This window comes from Sturnira hondurensis, unplaced genomic scaffold, assembly GCF_014824575.4.
Source record: "Sturnira hondurensis isolate 20B ecotype Veracruz unplaced genomic scaffold, ASM1482457v3 Scaffold0010128, whole genome shotgun sequence".
NCBI lineage: Eukaryota > Metazoa > Chordata > Mammalia > Chiroptera > Phyllostomidae > Sturnira > Sturnira hondurensis.
This window is the reverse complement of record NW_028082759.1, coordinates 7,822,102-7,839,417: the sequence shown is the minus strand read 5'-3', so window position 1 is coordinate 7,839,417 and position 17,316 is coordinate 7,822,102. Positions and strand designations below refer to the sequence as shown.

The 17,316-nt window shown below is 41.9% G+C and overlaps 1 protein-coding gene across 1 annotated transcript in view; it reads right to left on the bottom strand.

Annotated features, from left to right (window-relative positions):
* CPE (carboxypeptidase E) overlaps positions 1 to 17,054 on the bottom strand; it is a 68,874-nt gene extending 51,820 nt beyond the window's left edge. The window contains exon 1 of the mRNA XM_037058343.1: positions 16,527 to 17,054. Coding sequence (XP_036914238.1) covers positions 16,527 to 16,833 — 307 coding nt within the window. The 5' untranslated portion in view covers positions 16,834 to 17,054. The remainder of the gene's footprint in view (positions 1 to 16,526) is intronic.
* Positions 17,055 to 17,316: the final 262 nt, after the last annotated feature.

Sequence of the window (17,316 nt, the reverse complement as noted above, 5' to 3'; positions counted from 1 at the left end):
CCTTTGATTCCTAGTGTCAAAGTCTAGAATTATGAATGAATTGGCTGTACTAGGCAGTGATGTGAAGTGTAATCTCTTGGTCACTGACTAGTTAAAACAACTAATGCATGCAATACTTATCTTTAACACCTCAGTGTATGTCACCCAGTATTCTTTCTCAAACAGAACTGTGCCTTTAAACATAGCTAATGCCAGATGGTCTCCTCAATAAAAAGGAGCAGGAAGCAGCATATTAATGTTACTCAACAAGCCAGTCTGCAGACACTCAACCAATGAAATTAGTCTTCAGTTGCTAAGCCAGTCTGTCACCATAGCAACACCTACTTCAGAAAAAAATATTGTATTTTCAAGCAAAATGAGCCACTCATCTTAACACTCCAGTGCCCTCCAAGGTATAATGATCAAAACTTTGGCTAAAACCTGCATAGATCTTTTCACTCACCTCAGATCAGGTCTACCTATGAAAAGCCATTTGCCCTTCCATTTAAAAATATTTGTGTACACTCCATTTCTAAATTTCTTGATATCCTAAATAATCAAATGTCATTTCAAGTGAGTATATATGTGTACCTGCATGCACTTGTAAGCTAAGAATCCTAAATATGATAACAAACGTCAATGTCTTTGGAAATTTTTACTGGTGCATGCTTTTTTTTTAGAGAAAGGGAGGGAGAGGGATATTGGGAGAGAAACATCAATGCCAGAGAGAAACATCGATCAGTTGCCTCTCATAAGTGCCCCAACCAGGGAATGAAACTGAAACCTAGGCAAGTGCCCTGACTGGGGATGGAACCTGTGAAATGGAACCTGGGAATTGTCCCTTCAAGGGACAATGCTCCAACCAACTGAGCCACACTGACCAGGGCCACTGGTGCATACTCTTCTCAGTCTGTTATTAAAGTTATATCTGATTAAAGAGCTTAATCAAGGAAACCAATAATGGGAAAAGACCAGAATTATATTCTCATTGTTACTAGCCTCTAAGTTATCTAATATGAATGCAAGATAACAATTAATCTTATTGTTAATACAGCTCCATTTTTAAGCTGAAATGATCATTTGCCCCAAGGGAGATGATGTTGTTTAACTGATGAAAATGCAGAGAATCCTAGATAACCTTTTGATGTAGGTTGACCGAGACATGGTGGTGGGGCTGAAAGAACGCTTACTTCGGAAGCAAGGAGAGAGGACGTCTAGTAAGAGCACAGCAGCAGCTCCCACTCAAACCACATGGCAAGGAGGAGAATCTCTTCAAAAAAGGAGGAGGAAGGCAAAAAGAGAGGAGCTAGTCTCAGGAGGAGGAAGGGAAGATGCAGATGTGTGTCTAATGTACTGATGTGGGGTATTTACTTAATAATGTAGATATATTCTGATCTTGGTTTTGCCACTTACAAGTCTGTAACAATAAACGAATCACGTATCTCTTGGGCTTCAGTTTCCCAGTTTGTAGAATGAGGATAATAACAGTACCAACCACACAGGGGTTGAGAATTATATGAGTTAAGCCTTCAAACAGTGTTTGGCATACATTACGCATTATGTAAATATGAGCAAAAAATCCTATTTTTTCACAACATTTTGATACTTTTGCTCATCCTCATTATTTCACCTTCAAACTTTATTTTCTACCTTATACTGTGTTTAATGTTTTCAAGTTTATTTTACTTCTTTTATTTTAAATGTTATGTTTCGGGGTCTGTCTTAACTGATTTTTAACCATCTTTAGCATCTTTATTGTCTCCTGATCTGAATATTTCCAACACCTGACGGCTTGTATGAAGGGAGTGGGGAAAAGAGGGAAAAGTAAATGGGCCATCGCTGGGCCACCTCTTTCTTGTAAGAAGGGGAAAAAACGTTCTTTGTGTAGGGAGAAAAAGTACCCATGTTCTTAGAATAAAGGACAGAATGAAAATCGATCTAGTTTTTTATTCCCTTAAGACATAGAAACACTCTTCTTCATATTAGAATTAGGCCAGTCCCCTGGCTCATACATGTGAGGCCAGGTTGTCACAACCCTTTCTCCATAAGGCTGTTTTTTAGTCATTCTCCTTCCGAACTACTTCAGGCATCCACAGGCCCTGCGTGTCCCCAGCTGGCATTCTCTGAGGTTTGAAAAACATTTTCCGAGATTCTTGTACCATTTCTATATGTGAAATAACACATAATACCTTTGAACTATGTGGAATACGCAGCATTTACAATTTCCAGTTTTATTCTGAGCTGTCCATGTGGCTTCTAAGCTGAGTAGATAACTTAACGGAAAGCAGAAATAAGATGGAACTTAGTCTGTATTCTTTTCTTTGTATTCTAACCCAAAGAAGAGAACCTGGAAAACTACCCTAAAAAGTCATGTTTTATTAAACTGGCAAAGAAATGGCAGCTAATAAAACTCAAATCAATACCAGTATTATTCACTCACCCTGACGCAAGTAGACCCCTCACCCACCCCGTCTTCCTGATCCTGCCCTTGCTTAGGCTCCGGACTCCCTCCCCACCATTAACGCCCAACAGTCACGCCTACACACAGATCCAATGGGAAATTAAAGCAATTATCGGAATAATTCAACCAAATACTTTCACCTGAAATTATATGACAATGAAAGTAATTTTACCCTGCATTCACAGTAAAATTATCACGGTGTTTTCATTGTATACTTAGTCTATTTCCTCCTCATGAGCACACATCCTCTCACTCAAACATCAGCCTGAAGATTTTGGCTTTTTTTTTTTGCTTGCCAACAGAAATTTTCATCTAATCATCTTGGTAGAGTTTCTCAAAGGCAAAACAAAACAAAAATTTCACCCACATATATTTCACATATATTTTTTTAATTCTTACAATAACGTGTATTGTAAGAATTAAAATATATTAATTCTGCATATTCCATGTAAGTAGTTCATGACTATCAGTGGCCACACAATAAACAGTTATGCTTATTCCCCCATCTCTATACATTGTTAAAGGAGACATTCTAAAGAGAAAGCCTAACCGTACAGCCCGAAATGAGACTCCCAGGTTATACCACTATTGCCTGTATAATAATTTAAGGGAGTGCTTTATTCCAGGTATAGTTCCTACACATATTTATTCTCTTTAACATGGCTATTTATTACATAGGCAATATAATGTAATACTACTATAACATGCTTTATAAAATAAATATTCACACATATGGAGATAAAATACTTTTAAGAAACTGGGTGCTGAATGTTGGTTTAGAAAAATTCTCAACAAATATGTAACCCTCTTTAGCATAAATAACTTTGTTCATGTTAGAATTTAATGTAGACCATAAAAAAGTCAGCACAAGTACTGCTTTTGAAAAGAAAACCTTACCCAGTGTCAGTTATTTATATTCTGCACCCCTAACTTCCAGCAACACATGATTCATTCTGCACGGTTCACACAATCCTTGAGTTGGCCATAAAAACCGCATCACCCTCCCAGAGGCTCTGTCCCAGTGTTTACGCCCTCCTGGGACCAGGATCTGAATTCAGAAAACAGCCCAGGGACCTAAGGCTTTACTGTAAATGGTCAGTGGGTGGGAGACGTCTGCCTCACATTCCCACAACACCGCCCTCACGTGTTCTAGGAAGCGCTACAGTAGAGTGAACAGCGGCCTTTGTTAACAAGTTCTCATCTCTGTGTTGTCAGTTGTATATAACTGTCCTTCCTTGGACAATCTCTGGCTTTGCCGGTGCTAACTTGAAACAAGAGTAGGCACATCATCCCACTTCCCAAAGTACTCTGCTCCACAAAGAGCCTCCTGCCATCCCCATCCCACATTTCTCTTATTCCCTGAGTTCCTCTTGAACCACTGGCCACTGAGCCTTTCTCTCTTCTGACTCCACACAGCCCCTGCAAACGTTCCTCTCCTTTTCACTCAGCCCAAGCTTCAAAAGGGTTCATCAGAGCCGCCTTCCAACAAAAGCTGGCTTCTTCCTAGAGAATGGTTTCTACTGCCAAGAAAAAAGAATATCTTCTATATATACTTACAGTATGCTAAAGTGGATTATTTCAGTCCTTTCCTGATTTTTTTTTTGCCGCCCTACACTCTCTCACACCACCCCAGGCCCGGTTCACCCACCCCCGGCACACCCATGCCCATTTATACCATATGGTCTGGAAACCCTGCCCTAAGGAATTGGAAACACATCAGTACATTGCACTCCTGTGAACTCCCTCACAGACTCAGTCCATGTAAGTAGTTCACGACTATCAGTGGCCACACAGGAAATAGTTAGGTTTATTCCCCCATCGCTATACATTGTTAAAGGAGACATTCTAAAGAGAAAGCCTAACCGTACAGCAGGAAATGAGACTCCCAGGTTATACCACCCTGGGCAGGGTGTTTAATCTCTCTCTGGAGCTCAATTCAATCGAATCCTTCTTAAATGAAAGTGTTCTTTCCAGCTCAGAAATAAATCTATAATTTTAATGTTTCACAGTTCTAAGTAACGCTAATGAAGATTGTGTTTAACACTAGGGGTAATTCAAAATAAATTTCCCCTAATCAAAAATCTATAATTGGAAAAATTAGTTAAATGCTAAATATTTCTGCATAGCGCATTTCTCTCCCCAAAGCATCTGACAAACTGCATGATCATTACTACAGCGTGAGCCAAATGCAGCTGGAGACGGGCTCAGAAATGGCTGCCGATGCAAGGAGAAAAGCCATAGGTTTCACTGAATTCTCCTTCAGTAGGTCAGGCTGCGTTGCTTTTCAGTTGTTCTTCTTACTTTTGTTGTTGTTCTTACTTTTGTTGTTATCGTATTGTGAGACATAGTCTTTTAAATGCATGGTCATAGAGAACACTAATTGAGCAATATTTAACTCTGGGAAGTTGGCCTAACAAAATCAAACTAACTTCTTTTTACTATATGAATTACTAGAAAGTATTCAAAAATACACCCAGGAAAGGGAGAGAGTATTAGTAATCAGTTGTTGCTTATTACAATGTAGTATCTATTATATGCTTAATATAATTATATGATATATAAGATAATAATACTATATGATTAATGCTTCATGTAATTATATTTATACTTATTTGACAAACTGTAATCATGTTATAGTCTATGTTTAACTTACACATAAGGAGAATGTTAGCAGAATCTCTATCCCAAATAGCTTTATCCTCCCGAATAGTTTTATTCTCTAGATGATGAGTGAAATCAACAGGAAACAACACCACCCTAAAAATGACATGCTCTCTAACAAGGTGGGAATTTCATAAGTTAATGGAATGTAGTTATGTCACAACTCTTATTGAATATTTACACGCCATCACTGTTGGGGACAGTGAAGGAAAAAACACAAGCATGAATGACATCCTACGATGGAGAATGAAGCCCTCTCTTTTACTTTCCAGATGTGACCCACCCTTGCAGTCCTGCTCCTGCCCGGCTTCCTTCCCAAAGCCCTCCTCTGATGGCCTCTCTCTCGGCTCCCTGCAGAATTTGAGGCAATACCTCCATATTAAGTATTTGGTAAAATACTATTGTGTGTTGCTCCTTTTTTATAAGTATCTCTTCAATTTTTCAGAATGTCACCCACATAGCAGGCACCGGTTGTTATTTTAAATGAGTTCATTAGAGCTATGAGTATAACAATACATACATTAATGAAAGTACTTCTTTTGCTGCTCCCTACTACTCAGAATTTGATTTTCAAACATGAACTTGTTTCATAGCATTTCTACCTGGTGCTTCCAAATGCCTAGTGAAGGAAATATCTATAGACTTCTTAGTAGTTTGTTCAGCTGAGAGATATATACCTGTGAGGTGCTAGCAGGCCCTTTTTTTCTTATAAAGTGTTCTTATTACCTTGGTCTGAGAGCTGAGAACATCATGGAAAATACGGAATGTTCTATAAACGAGGACCTTCTTGGACCCTTGGAAATGTTGGCACAGATATGAGTGTTTTGCTTCTGCTACTGTCTTCAGAGAGTCAGTGAACACATGACCTTTATTCTATGAACTGTGGAGGAAATACCACCAGCCAAACTCACCCATATGTACATTCATTCAAGAAACACACTGTCATTCATTCCCTCTCCCTGTACACACGGCTCACAGAATTGTAACAACCAATGGTTCGGCCTCCATGTCCACGTTGACAACAGCAGCAACAGTAAGAGGTTTAAAACTAGTCAAAAAAACCACTTGGTGTTCCTGACAATCCCATGTAATTTTTTAAAGATGAAGTTTGTGCCGATTGGAATGGAGTCAAAAGAGAAGGGAAAAATGTTTATTACAACAGTATAAGATGCCCCCAACTCACATCTATCCAGCAATCTAAATCAACTATAAAAGGCATGTGCAGAAGTCCAGAAGTAATAAAAATGAGGTCTCAAAAATATTTAAAATAATTATCACATAAGTTATGGTTTTCACTGCTAGTGCAAGGCTTACAGTTACCCTCACCATGCAGCCTACCAATTTTGACAGATAGGCAACATTAACGTACTCAAGGTGGGCATGTGAGCATTCGCACAGCAAAGAAGACCACCAACAAAATGAAAAGACAACCCACCGAATGGGAGAACATAGTCACCAATGATACATCTGACATGGGATTAATATCCAATATTTATAAATAACTTATAAAACTCAACATAAGCACACAGAAAACACACACAATCCAATTTAAAATGGGCATAGAACCTGAGTAGACACTTCTTCAAAGAGGGCATACAGATGGCCAACAGACATATGAAAAGATGCTCAAGGTCACTAACCATCAGAGAAATGCAAATGAAAACCACCATGAGCCATCATCTCACATCTGTCAGAAGGGCTATTATCAACAAATCAACAAACAACAGGTGTTGGTGAGGCTGCGGGGCGGGGGACCCTTTTGCACGACTGGTAGAAATGCAGATTGGTGCAGCCACTATGGAAAGCAGCACAGTCACCTAAAAAAAAAAGAATTGGAACAGCCTTATGACCCAGCAATTTCTTTTCTTGGAATATATCTGAAGGAACCCAAAACACTAAATCAAAAGAAAATATGCGCCCCTATATTCATGGCAGCATTATTTACAACAGCCAAGATGTGGAAGCATCCCAAGTGTCCACCATTATATGAGTGGCTAAAAAAGCTGTGGTCCTCTTACACAGTAGATACTACCTAACCATGAAAAAGAAGGAAATCTTACCTTTTGCTACAGCATAAATGGACCTGGAGAGTACTATGCTAAGTGAAAAAAGCCGGTCAGAGGAAAACAAGTATAATACCATATGATTTCACTTGTGCGTGGAATCTAATGAACAAAATAAACTAATGAAGTAGAAACAGACATACAGATACAGAGAACAGATAGACAACTGTTAGGGGAGGGGTTTGGGGAATGGGTGAAAAAGGTGAAGGGATTAAGCAAAACAAAAAACAAAAATCTTCATAGAGACAGACAACAGTACGGTGATTACCAGAGAGAAAGGGGGTGGGGGGAGGTAGGGTAGGGTAAAGCAGGGACAAATGGTGACAGAAAGAGGCTTGACTTGGGGTGGCGAACACACAATACAATATACAGATGGCGTATATAGACCCACACACCCGAAACCTGTATTATGTTATTACCCAATGTCACCTTCGTAAACTCAATAAATAAAATAAAATAGCAATTAGCAGGACAGGTGGTCCTCTAGAGACAAAGAAGACTTCAGCACAAGCAATGCTTTAAACTATTAACTTGTAACTGAGTTGACAACTGTGTTTTCAGAGCCTCATCTCACCACTCTGACTTCTGTAGGAGATAAAAGGCAGAGGGACATGGAAGGACACGGAAGCCGGGAAACCAGGAAAGGGGCTCCTCTGTGCAGCTGAGAGCACACGGCCTCCTCCTGATAAACGGAGGCTGTGCGGGTGGGACCAAAGTGTGCCTTCCACACCTCCATGAAACCTCTTTAAAAAGGCCAATTATACTTGAGTGAGAAACCAACTTTTTTAAACCTCTTAAAAACTAAACTCGTTACCTTTTTTTATAGTGTAACAATTCTTAACATATTTAAAATTTTTCCTAGTGCACAAATAAGAACAATTTATGTGCATTTTACAGGGAATTAAAATCATTGTGATAAATTTTTAAAACACAAAAAAAATCTACATTCCTAATTTTTCTTTTAAATACTTCTTTTCAACAATAGGCAGACTCTTCCTGCATCTTTAAGTCCCCATAAAGATAAATAATATCCAATTCCTCATCTTTGATAGGTATGGAAAAGCTATTAATTTGGGACAAACCTAAGGGTAATTTATATAGAGATGGAGAGGTTGATGGTAAATGAACCTCTATACCTCCCTGTGTGTTTACTACCCAAAGTTATCAGACAAAGGCTTCCAATTGATATTCAGATGACTACTGTCTTATTTTAATATCCACAAAAGAGAAGAAAAACCAAAGTAAAGGCAAGTTCAGCCAAGCATGTAAAGCCCTGGTAGGATACCTGAATGTGGTGGGAGAGGGTAATAATAGCTCAAGAAAACTTCCTGAAAGAAAAAACTTTTGGAGAATGATTTTTTTAAGAGTAAGCCACTTAGATAAAACAGAAAACCGGTCCATTGCTAACAATAGCTGGACATAGAAGTAAAGCAAGAGAAATGAAGGCTATTTTATAGATGTGAATGAAATCTATAAATACATACACCAATCTGAAATTTAAATTTAAAATTACTGTTTCACTGATCCTTATCTTGCCATCACCAAGGCCTACATAAAACCCATATGTCTACATAGTATGTTAGTCTATTCATCTATACAGTATATTCACTATATATCTATACAATATTCACACGAGAATTTCCTGTCTATATTTTCTATTGCTTTAACATTATCCAAAAACTGAACTTGAGAGCTGAGAAAATACACGTAACAAGTGAATTTCCCATTGTGTGAGTGCTTATAAAGGTCCTTTTGACTTTGTAAAGTTAATGCAGTTTCCAAAAGTGTGTTAACTTAAATCCCATGATGCTGGTTACATGGGGAATTTGGCTTAATGTTTACTGAGTTCCCACAATGAATAAGACTGGTTTGCACCAATAAACTTAAAAAAATAACCCTGGTGCTGAACAATGTCACAACCTGAGACAAATTAAACTTTTTCAATAGGACTGTTGTACTTTAAAATCAGTTGTTCAACACTGTATCGGAAACACAGAAAGGACAACAATCACATTTTAGTTTGCAACATGGGATGGCAAGCTGCATTTCCAGTAGCTTCCCCTGTAGGTGTTGTCTTTATGCTGCATCAATAATGGCCCGAGGAAACTTTCAACCCTGGAACACACATTTTCCAGAATCAAGTATGGTGCCCACCGGTTATACGGTGTGCCAGTTAAGGTCAACATGCATGAAAGAGTGCACCCAACGCAGGAAACAAATGAGTGCATTTGTTTCAATAGAAGCAAAGCCTCTGCCTAAAGGAGTGACTGACAAAGTAAAAGGCCATTTACATAGTGGATATTCATTAAATATTCCATAAATTAAATTGCAAGTAGTAGCTATATGGACAAAAACTGACATTGTCTTCTCGTATTGGAAAATGGATTTTAGCGTAGAATACCATGCAGCAGGTTTTGATGGTCATAAGAAAAGGCTGTTGTAAAATTACTGATCAGGTAAAAAAGGGTGAAAAAAAGGTGTTCAGGCCACTCATTGGTCAGGGAAGTGACAGTCCAACCTTCACAGCGAAGTCTTACTATCCTGAACTCATGACCAAAGTTTATGATTTGTGCAAGTTGTTGAATGGAACTCTAGAAACAAAACATTTCTTGGGAAAAAAAAATTAGGCAATGGAAGTGAAAAGCAGCTGCACAGTAAGGAGAGATTTTCCGGTTTGGAACACTTAGGCTATATGGGAAGCGAGACTGGGTGGGCCCAATCACACAGCATCACTTTGGATCTGAACATCAGTAGCAGCCTGCATATGAAAATACATGAGCTAATTGTTGTTTTTTCCCAATTACCTTGATATGCGTAACCACAGGAGAACCAGGGATTTTTTAGCAACCTAGTAAAGGTTATATTTAGTCTCATTTTAAAAGTAAGTAGTCTGCATCCATTTTTAAAATAATCACTCTTTGTTTGAAATCAAATGTCTTAAAAATAAAGGATATTATTATTATTGTAACTGTAAAATCAGCTCAAAACAGTCCTATTCTATTTAATGAGATACTGAGATGTTTTCCAGAGACAGCAGACCAAAACTACAAGTCACCCAGGTGAAGGATGCACGGAGGAGGGAACTTGGACCTCCAGCTGCACCAGAAACCATAGTCTCTTTCTCTCTCTCTCTCTCTCTCTCTCACACACACACACACACACACACAGAGGAAACCAGGACATAACCAGAACTTGAACCCCGAAACCCTTTCAAAGTGAACAGTCCATTTTCCAGGAAGATCCAGTGTGGACACCCCTTATCATAAATGGCCAAGTTCCAAGATCCTCCAATTCAAAAGTGCCCCTACCTGTTCCCTCTTAAAACCCTTAACTAGCCCAGTGAGCAAGACGGGTTTGTGACACCCTAAGTCTCTCATCTTCACTGCTGGTGCCTTCTTTTTTTTTTTTAAGATTTTATTTATTTATCTTCAGAGGGTAAGGGAAGGAAAGAGGGAGAGAAACATCAATGTATGGTTGCCTCTCGTGAGTCCACTGCTGGGAACTGGCCTGCAACCCAGGCATGTGCCCTGACTGGGAATCAAACCTCCATCTTGTGGTTCGCAGGCCTGCGCTCAATCCACTGAGCTACACCAGCCAGGGCTGCTGGTGCCTTCTTGAGCAATGAACCTGTCCTTACTCCAAACTCTTGACATTTTGAGTTATGGCCTTTCAAAGCCTCAGTACAGGAACAATGCTCAGCAGTGATTTTATAGTAAACAGACATTTGAAAAAGAAAACAAAATATTTACTGGCAGTAGAAAGTTGTTCCAGAGTGTATATAATTAACTCATTTCTTTTTAAGAATCAACCCAGTAACACGTATATAAGACACCTTATCCTTCAAAAACTACAAACTGGAGACAGACAAGGATGTAGGTAAACCGTGTGAATATAATAAAAGGTACTGGTAACACAAATGGGCTCTTCTTCGAGGCCACAGTTTATGAGAAAGAGCTGCCTGCTGGGTTGCCTGCAAAATGCCATATCCTGGATTTTTAAAGAAAGAGAAACATTCACAGAGCAATGGACTGGCAGCAACTCAGTAATTAAGGAGAAGGGAAGGAAAGAGCAAATTTAAACATGTTTCAAATTGGAGCTTGCTTGACCCATCAGCCACCTTTTAGATGGGCCCCCGGTACACTGGCACGTTGTACAAGCGTCTGACTTGAATGCCACTGCCTGAAGGAGAGGGGAGTGAAAACCTGCAGGTGGCAGACGTCCGTGTTCAAAGAGCACTCGGGTCTTAGTTCGTAATGCTAAGGACTCATGCAGATGTTTAAAAGGTCGAAAATGTTACAAAGTGAACTTTCACCGATTATCTTTGGTTTTATTTAATATCTTCAGAACTTGGGCTTAACCTTTAAAAAGCAGTCTGACTTCCTAAAATGTCTCAAGAGGAAAAGAGCCTCCTGCTAGTGCAGCTGTAACAGACGGCAAACACAAGGCCTCCACTGAGACTCGGAGAGACCAGCGTGGAGGGAACCCTCCATTATGCCAACAGGATGCACCGCATTAATCTCGGGACAGACATAAGAAAAATATTCTCTATGCTTTCTGTTTCACACTTCTGTCATGCTAACATACATAAAAGTCAACACTGACTTCCAACATGGCTTTGTTTTGTGATGCATGTTTCTGCTGATTTGAGAAATTTTATGTATTCTAGAAACATTCACTGAGGGGCCACTATGTCCTAAGCATAGTGCTAGACAGTTTGAACCAAAGACAACCCCTAGCCAGAAGACGCTCTCGTGGTCCACCAAAGGAACACTTAGACCAACAATGAAAAAATGCCACAATAAAGGCAATAATAATTGTTGACACATATTGAATTGAGAACTTTATATTTCCTACTTTATTTAATCATCACATTATTGTCATTTCATAGGCAATGAGTCTGGGACTTCCGAGTGACGTGACTTGCCCAAGAACACTTAGTTACAAGTAGGAAGAGAAAAGATTTGAACTTGGATTCCCTGACATCAAAGCATATACGGTAAACCTTTACACTACAACTCTTCAGGGAACTGTGGAAGAACAAAGAAAGGAATCCCGCGGGGGTGAGAAAATGGGCGGGGCTGCCAAAGACGGTTTCGGAGATCTTTCAGTTACACCGAGTATGGAAAAGAATAAATTAGTCGGGTCCTGAGTAGTTTCATCAAACTCTTCAGGAAAATAAGTTAGTCTTGCCAAAGGAAATGTTGGAATTGCCCTAGATTTACTTAATAACCTGAAGAAACAACCATAAAGACATGCTCAAACAATGACAAACACGTTCACTGTTCCTATTGAATAAAGCAAAAGAAGATGTCAAACTGAATAAAAGCGAAAATGATCTGCATTTTAAAAATCAATAGAGGGCAAACGTTTGTGAACAAGGAGGCAGCGATGAGAGGGGAAGAGGCCTTCGGGGCTACCAGCTGGGCCCGTGCAATGCCACCGTGATAGGGAGCCAGTTGCAGGTGGCAGCGGGGCCACACAGGCCGGCCCCAAATGAGCGCAAGGCCAGTGGAGCACGCTTTCCAGACTGGCTGAAAGTGAAGAAAGATTTTTAACAAATTAGCTCATCTTCATAACTAGACGCAAGCAACTTCACTCAATTCTTTTCTATATACGCTACTACTTTGGCCTCCCAGCGACCCTGGGAGGTACGAGTTTTTTAAGTATCCCTATTTTATAGACAAGAAAAAGAGGTTACTAGAAGTTAAAGCATGAAGCCACTTGATAAAAGAATGGGATGGCATTTGTTACGTTAATCTTTCTAGTCAAAATTATGTGTCTCACTGCCTCAGAATCAGGTTCTTAATTCAATAAGCATATCTTAAGAGCTCACTCTGCATAAATCACTACGCTGGCGCTTAATGGGCAAAAATGGAAAACATATGTGTTGCACCCCGAAGAACTCCTTGTATACATCCCTCTGCTAGAGAATTAGCAAATTACTCCTTCATAATATAGTGAATGATAATGGGCTGAGGCCGTATTTCTCAAGCCAATTCCGAGATAAGCTCCTTCCAAAAATCAAAGAGTTTCCATGGTGAAACAAGGCAGGGAAATACCATCTAATACACATCTCACCTGGAGATCCGAAACATACACCGTCATATGAAGGGTTCTGGTAAGTCCTCCAACGCACAAACCTGTTTGTCTTTGTATAGCTAATTTATCAAACCAAGCTGAACGAATGTCCCATTAAATACACTTTGGGAAAAGCTGGGTGATGTGTCGACCCCACATGGGCTATTTTTGCATTTGTCCAAAGTATCTTTCCCAAGCAAGTGTCTGTGAAGGCAGGGATCTCACCCTTCTGCTCTGCCAATAAGGGAGGTGCGGGCAGGTGATTCCTTTCCCACCCCTCCAATCCCTTTCCATAGAGCGCTGCCTCTTTTATCTTAGCCTAGGATAGGATGTGAGGAGCCAGCCCAATTTCTCCTCTTCCATTAGCCAGTCACAAGTCAATCAAGTACATTATTTCTGGCAAGAGCCGCACTGACTCACTGAGGCCTAAAAATAACCCTGGACCACATGTGGTACATCTACACCCTCCTCCAGAATCGAACATCCACAGCCATTCATTGCAGAATGCTGCTCAATTGTGAGCACGTTCCACTAATACATTCTGATCTGGCATGAAAGGAAGCCATATAAAATAACCAAAATCCCCACTTCTTTTGTGTTCATTTGTTATGTGGAAATTTTGCCAGTATTAAGTGTTCCATCACAATATTTGGCAAAGGCACATTGGCATTCATACATTGTAAATTTTAACAGATTTGGGGAGGAACGAGTCCAAAATAATCATTCCAGCCTTTGAGAGAGAAAAATATATGCTCTAAAGAATGTTTCTAAGATAGCATTTTAGTTATAAATCACTCCCCAAGAGCCATCTCAAAGTACACATCAAAGAGTTAGTGTTTTAAACAACCTAATCTTAACTCATGTTTAACTCTGGGAGGAGTGGTCTGGGAATATGGAATCCATTGCTTTGACATAAATGAAGAAGGTTCCTTTTATGAGTATTGCAAAGACGAATACGCATGCCTAGGAGGGCAAATGCTTGGGTTTGAGCACGTGAGTCCCTATGTACAGAAGTATTTTAAAAGTATAAAATATACATATAAAGAAAAATGGGGAATATGATGAGCCCTGGCAGGTTATCACATCTAATGGAAACACATCTGAGCACCTAGAATCAGCCAAGAGGCCAGTCAGAGTGCAAAGACTCAATCTCAGCTCAGGCTTCACGCCTGTCCCGCCTTTGGGGCCCAGAATCATGATACATGAGGCAATGAGACTGGGGTCAAGACTATTCCCAGTTCTCCCGAGGACGGCTGATGGCCGCAACCCTCCTCCAACAGATTTTTGCAGGCCTCCAAAGTGATAAAAAACGAAAACTGAGACTCTGCGTTTAGCTAGTGAAGAATGAAGCCAATTCCCATGGTGTCATAACAGAGTAAGCACGGATATTCCCTGCTGATCAATTCAAAATGGAATTTTCTTTCCCTTTTGTTGAATTCCAATGCAGAATATCTAAAAGAACGAATCTTTTTTCAGGAGATAAGTTCAAGTTCAGACCACAGCCTGGTACCACACAAGTCTGATGATCGCCTCTTTCTGCTGGGGAAGAGAGCTGGTGGTCTCAACAAACACCGTCTCTGCATAACCCGCGAATCAAACCAAGCAAACCTCTCACTGGCCAGCTCTCCTGGCAAGGCTTTACATGTGTCTGTTTTGTTTTCCGAGAGGTTCCTCTATTGTGCTAATGAAATCCTTACTCATTAGCTACATTTTTACATTTATTTGTTTATTTTTTAATCCTCCACCAAGGATATGGTGATTGATTTGAGAGAGAAAGAAAAACACTGATTGGTTGCTTCCTACATGCACCCTGACCAGGAATCAAACCCACAACGTTAGGTATGTGGCCTGATCAGGGGATGGAACCCTCAACCTTTCAGTGTCCGGGACAACACTCCAACCAACTAAGCCACCTGGCTGGGACAAGCTACATTTTATTTTAATCCAGAAAAAGAATTTAGATGAAGAACACTAACAAACTCGATACCTGGGCAACTTCATCAAAGTTTTAGTCAAGTAAATGAATTTGTCAAGCTAAATATCATTTCCCACTAGCTTAATCACAAATGTTATCTCAAACAAAACACTCCTAGGTGAAAATAGTTAAGACAGTTGCCCTATTTCAAAAGCAGGGGCTTCGTAAAACATCTACCCTCTGTGAGCCACCTTGGAATTGGTAAATTTCAATATTCGGCATTCTGTAAACATAATTCCTACTTTCTAGTCATCCATTTTTCTTTCAATTTTTTTAGGATTTTATTTATTTATTTTTAGACGGGAAGGGAAGGAGAGAGGGAGAGGAATATTCATGTATGGTTGCCTCTCATGCGTCCCCTGCTGGGAACTGGCCTGCAACCCAGGCATGTGCCCTGGACTGGGAATCGAACCCCGATACTCTGGTTCACCGGCCCGAACTCAATCCACTGAGCTACACCAGCCAGGGCCTAGTCATCCATTTTTCAATGACCAAATCCTTCTGAACTGAGGTCCCTGGTGTCCTTTCACCAGTCCTCCCACACCATCCTTGCAGCCCTTCATACCCTTTATACCGTCCTTTAAAGTACTGATTTCCAGTTTCTGCAAAGGGCAAGGAGTTCAGTTTCAAAATCCGAATGCCTGTCAGAAGCCACTTTCCCACCCTTGGAGGAGGGCCTATGGGGTCTGCGCCGCCCAATGTTGCTAATTTCCTTAACATTTCCTGCGCATCCACAGTGCTCGTGCGCCTAATACACACGTACAGGTAGAGATGGCTATGCAGAGCCTGAAGATCCAATAAAGCTGGTGCTCTGGAAATTAGGCAGCAAATGATAAATGGCTTTTCCTGGTCCCTCTAAGTCCCCGCCTTCTGCACCTTGGCTCTCTTTCTACCCCTGTATGCAAGGGAGGTCAACCTCCTTGCTGAGGATTCTGTTATTCCCTCGGTTCTTTGATACAGCAAAGTGAGAGTGACCGCTGGGCTGATGAAAGCATAGATTTGCTTGCTACGTGCTCCTACCCCCATCCCTCTAGGCTCTCTGGCCTAAGCTCACCAAAAGGTGGCCTAACGACTGGGGCAGGGCTTGGCAAGGCTGGGGAGGGAGGGAGGGAGAACCGCGGAGACTGGAACCCGGCAAACCACAACGCTCTCGGTCAGGTTCATCTTCATCTCCATCCCTCCCCCTAACTCCCACCTTCCACCCCAGACGCCCTTTTCCACTGGCACCACTGGGCCCACCTTCCCCTCGCACCTCCACCGACACCAGTCCAACCGTCTGCGGCTCTCGAGGGATGGACAGCGCGCTTACCAGGCTCGTGGACACCAGGGTTGTCGGACAGCTCGATGACCAGGAGCTCCCGGCCCTCGAAGCTGCGCCCCACCGTGTAGATCCGGCTGACGGCGGTGCACTGCAGCCACACGGACACCAGCGCCTCGCGCAGCTCCGGGTAGCGGTGGTACTCGAAGGAGATGCCGTCTTCCTGCTGCAGCCGCCGGCGCCGCCTCATGCCCGCCGCGGGCGCCCCGGGCTCCTGGGCTTCGGCTCCCAGCAGCCACGCGCAGGCGACCAGTGCCCCGCACAGCGCCAGCAGCGCCCGGCCTCTCCGCCCGGCCATCGCCCGTGCCTTTCCGCGCGGGCGGCCTCTTTTGTCTGCCTGGCCCCGGGACTGAGCTGGCCGGGCTGCGCTAGGGCGGCAAGTTCCTCACCAGCGTGCTCGCGTCTCACCTTCCCGGGTGGAATGAGTGTCCGCCCGTGCGCAGGGTCCACCCAGAGGAGAGGGGCGAGCCGCGCTGGGCGGGCTGCACTACCCGCCGCCGAGCCCAGGGGAGCTGCAGGAGAAACCACTGCGAGGAGGGGCCGCCGCGCCCCGAGCCCAGCTGATGCTGAGCTGCGCGGCTGCTTGCGTGATCTGTTGGCTCAGAACCACGTCAAAAGCTAGATCGCTCAGGGGACGATGCAGGTGAAATGACAGCTGGGGTCTGGGTTTGTAAACGTTGTTTTCATTGAGAGGGCCATGACGTTGCGTGTGGAAAAAATACTCTTGGGTTGTGAGTGGAGCCTTCTAAAGTGACCTCTAGTCCAAGCCGACCTGGGTTTC